Source organism: Blennius ocellaris (genome assembly GCF_963422515.1).
Source record: "Blennius ocellaris genome assembly, chromosome: 20".
Lineage (NCBI taxonomy): Eukaryota > Metazoa > Chordata > Actinopteri > Blenniiformes > Blenniidae > Blennius > Blennius ocellaris.
Genome location: NC_137669.1, coordinates 17,360,937 through 17,365,444, shown reverse-complemented (window position 1 = coordinate 17,365,444; position 4,508 = coordinate 17,360,937). Strand labels below are relative to the sequence as shown.

Below are 4,508 nucleotides of genomic sequence, written 5' to 3'. Positions count from 1 at the left end.
GATAGTTCACATTTTCATAATTAATCCGTGAAACTATGTTTACTTTCATTGAAAGACAGAAAAGTAGGTTGATGCAAATCATAAGAGTAGAAGAGCAAAACTACACGCAAGACCCTTGATAATGAAGAGTACCCAGTACACATATAGCAACCTTAACAAACTTATTCATAGTCTAAACACATTTCTTCTCAATCTTTTATAAGTGATAATAAAATAAACATCTATTATCACCATAAATACTTTATTTTTCAAATGCTTCTCTTTCCATTACCCATGTGGTGTTCCTCCTTTATTTTCAATCTGTGTTGTTGGCCTCTTCACATCCAGTGTTGACATTATCTGTGAAGTTCTACTTGCCCCCGCTTGTCTCTCCTGTCTGCAGACACGGTCTGACTCCTACTCTGTTGCCACACCTTCTCAGTTCCACGCAGGCCTCTTGGCCTCACCCTCCCTCCTGCGCGCCTTTATGAGCCACTTCATCTCACTCCAGCTCTCCACACTTTACTTCCCCTCGTCGCTTACTTTTTGTCTCTTTGCGTTGTTTTTGTTTTTCGTCCTGTTGGTGGATCTATTTGCTCCTCCTGACTTGTTTTCTGGAATCCCTCCGAAGAAACTTTGCCTTGCTTGGGACTTTCCTTGTGGTGTTGACAGGAACACAGTCAGGCGTTGCTAAGGTATGGGCACTGTTTGAAAGAACAAAATCAATCGATCAGATTAAATATTAAAACCTAAATGTTGAGCTTTGCCCTGAATGAAACATGGTGATGTTTTTTAACCCTTTGTGGTTCACTTATTGAAACCCATGAAACATGTCAGTTTCAGGTGTTATTGGGAGAAACTTCAAAATTGTTCACATTTCTGTGACTTTTGAAAGAGAAAATAACCTTTGTTTTCCATTTAGGAATGTTTAAAACTGAGCAGAATTAATGATTTTTATGTTTAAGTTCCTCAAAACTGATTAAAGTGAAAAGAAAGAAAGAAAAATACACAGTATTACATGCAATAATGATCATGTCATCACTTTTTTCTAATTTCATAGTTATTGAAGCATCTAATCTCAAGCTTGAGCTGAAATATTTTATCATGTATTCTGTGACACTACTGTGAACTACATATTGTACATTGGAAGACATAAATGTAGAGGTTTCCTAATGCACTTGCCTAATGCTGGGCAAGCTGTGTGGGAAAAACCATACAACATTTTAAACAATGGCCTAAATCCTTCATGCTTACATGCTGGATTGAAGCGTTTGAAAATACATTTTGCAAATATGTGCAACATGGAAAATGCTCAGGGTTTCACACAGCATGTGGGATTGCTTCAGGGTGTGGTCAGCATTTTGGCACGTACACACATGTACAGCAGCAGGTCTTGCTTTATCCTCGTTTCCAGGATAAATTGACACCGACTTCACCCAAAAAAGTAGATATAATCTCTCCCTCAGCGGCAGTCGTCCTCATCTGGCTTCTGCTTTAGCTGAGTTTCTGTGGGGTTGTAGCTGTTTAGTAAAGTGAAACAAAATCTCTCCTTGGTTTTTGAGTTCCAACTTTAGATGATCAGATAGGCTTATCAGATGAACACAAATCTCTACACAGATTTGACAACAAGTCCCTCGACCAAGCTTTCAGTCAGTTAAGCCTTTGTGGAGTTGTGCAACACTTCGTTCTGTCAATCAGCCCGCTACGAGTTTTTCTCATTGTTATTTTTCAGTAGGAAAACATCTCAGCAGCCATGCCCACGGAGCTGGAGACCGCCATGGAGTCGCTCATCGTGGTGTTTCACCGCTACGCCTCTGAGGACGGTGGATACTACACAGTGAGCCGGGACAAACTGAAGCAGCTGATGAAAAATGAGATTCCAGCCTATCTTCAGGTGAGCAGGCGCCGCCGTGTAAAGTAGTGGAGACCGAGGAGAGCTGCAATATCTCTGGCCTGTTAAAACCTACATCCATCAGAAATGGATGTACAAGTGCCTGCTATTTATACGAATGGAAATACTTGGAGACCCGGGTGATCAAATGTGTTTTTAAAAAATTTATTTGTTGAAGTTTATTTATGGAAAATTTACATTTTAACAGATGTGAACTAGATGTGCAAACATGTAAAAGCATTGGCAATTCTATTTAGGAGTAAAATGTATTACCTCAGGTTAATTTGCTCCTAATTGTAGAAATGACAAGTGTTGCCACTGGCCTTCATATTCACACTGTTTCTAAATTGAACAGAGTTCTTTGATATTTCACCATCTGTTTCAAAATGCAGTATTTTGTTGTGACTCCTGAACACAGGTGCAGAAGGACCCTGCGGTTATCGACAAGATGGTGAAGGACCTGGACGTCAGTGGGGGCGGTCAGATCAACTTTGAGCAGTTCTTTTGCCTGATCGCCGGGTTATCTGTCTCCTGCGAGAAAGCCTATCAGATGAAACTGAGGAAGACAAAAAAGAAGTGAAATGCAACAATGAAGAAAAAACAAAACGCTTCGTCCGGCTTTCATAAAGAGAGTTTGGTCCATTAAACTCGAGGCATCCTTTCTCGCTGTCTTGGCTCTGTCTTCTCTGACTTCATCATAAACCCTCTTCACACTTAAAATAAACTAAACAGATAAAGCAGTTGTTGTGGAGCTGAGTAAAGTTTGTTGAATCATTGAGTTTCATGTCTGGTCAAACATAATGAATATTAAAGAGATCGACAGCATGTCCCCTCCGCCTCCTCATCTTCTTGATTCTCCTGGAGCACAACTTGTCTTGAAGCCAGTGGGCAGGTTTCATGACCTCAAACAACCGAGCAGCCACTCACTGAATCTGCAGAGTTCCTTTTGCGAGGGTTTCCTGGGAGGGTGACCAGATTGTAGCTGTGTGGAGACACACTGCACCACACGTCACCTTCACGCTGAATCGATGTCACATGAGACATCTGACGTTTCATCCGTCCATCTTCTAATCTACACCGTGCAATGTGCTGATCCCAGTCAGTGATGAGACTGTATAGAAATACCTCCAGGCACAGCTCACACACACACACACACACACACACACACACACACACACACACACACACACACACACACACACACACACACGTTTTTTTTCAAACCATGAACAAGTTGAGCAATCTCTAGAAACGTAAAGGTTCAGTGGTGTGAAACAGTCAACTGGTCCAAACACCTAATGCTGCATGACTGATATTCCAGGTCTTACTAATGTATCTTGTCCACTGTTCTTTATTTAAAAACTCTGATCCCCACTGAATAAAGCAGAAACAACTGAATAGGTAATAAATACCTAGACTTGTTTTGCACTGTCACATTTCTATCGCAAGAGGGCGCACAATCAACATTTTAATGCTCAGTTCAGTTCAGTTCAGTTCAGTTCAGGTATAGTTGTGTCCCTGTTGAGCAATTGCTGTTGCAGCAAATTATATCCCAAAAGGGATAAACCAATAAATCTGAAATCAAAGCACAGAGCCTTTGCATTATGAGCGTGTTCAATACGTGTGTGTGTGTGTGGCTTTCTAAAGTGAAAAGAATAAATATGCATTCAAAAGGAAAAAACGCAGGCTGCCCAGTAAGGAATATGTCTTACACTGTCCTTTTCTCAAAGGAAACAGTTCAAGAACAGAATTGTTAAGGCGCGCAGGTCCAGGAGATGACTCAAAGTAAAATAAACGATGCTCTCACGTTGGTATCTTCAGCCTCTTTGCTTGGCATATTTATTTGTTGGACAACTTGGTAGCACGGGAGAACAGCAGCCGTGACCATGAGCGCATGAGGAACACCACAACAACTTCCTGTATGCGTCTTCAAAATAAGAACCTCTTTTAGACAGAGAATAAGAGCGCTCTAATAACATATTTAACAAGAATAATTGAGTTATTATTAAGGTATGGATTCACTGTTGGGACATTTGACATAGAGGCTCATTCACTATAATCACTATATCTGCGAGTCAGCATTTTATTTGCTTGTGATTTTTGCACTGTTAGATTTTAGGTTTTTGAACAAAAGATGATTGACACTATCATTCAACAGTTTAATACTGACTAATGTTAGAAAATGCTCAATCATTTCAAAACATACATTTTATGTCTTATTTAGCCAAACACACATTTCACACCAGTAACAGTCTTTAAAAGATGCAGTCATGCTGAGTGGAATTGAGTAGAATTGTCACCTATGACCTCCACAGAAACATTTGCTTTTTCATGTGATCCCCTCAGGAAATGTTTTTTGCCGAGTCCCTGCTTTAAAAGACTTTGTTTTTTGTTTCTTTGTTTTTTAACTCTAAGTGCGCGGGACAGTTTTTCCTTTAAGTTGAACAGCCGGATATATGAAGTGCGTAATATTCCTCCCTGAAGTCAAGCAATGTAGAAATTAACACGAATCATTTGAATGGTTTCATAGTTACCATTGGTGTTTTCCTTGTGGGTCATGAAGTATCCTTTATTTGAGGATTTGTAATCGTACACCTTTCCTTTTTGTTTACTTAATGCTTACTTTACTAATAGTTTG

General features: G+C 40.0%; 1 protein-coding gene across 2 annotated transcripts; it reads left to right on the top strand.

Annotated features, from left to right (window-relative positions):
• Positions 1 to 515: 515 nt before the first annotated feature.
• LOC308144875 (protein S100-A1-like) lies at positions 516 to 2,685 on the top strand. Of its 2 annotated transcripts, none has more exons than XM_080516124.1 (3): positions 516 to 674; positions 1,715 to 1,873; positions 2,289 to 2,685. In XM_080516124.1, the coding sequence occupies exons 2-3, from the start codon at positions 1,733 to 1,735 to the stop codon at positions 2,448 to 2,450; spliced, it is 303 nt and encodes a 100-aa protein (XP_080372250.1). In that variant the 5' UTR covers positions 516 to 674; positions 1,715 to 1,732; the 3' UTR covers positions 2,451 to 2,685. The 2 variants fall into 2 exon arrangements, with proteins under 2 accessions (XP_080372250.1, XP_080372249.1); XM_080516123.1 differs by having other exon boundaries at positions 1,712 to 1,873.
• The last annotated feature ends 1,823 nt before the right edge of the window (positions 2,686 to 4,508 follow it).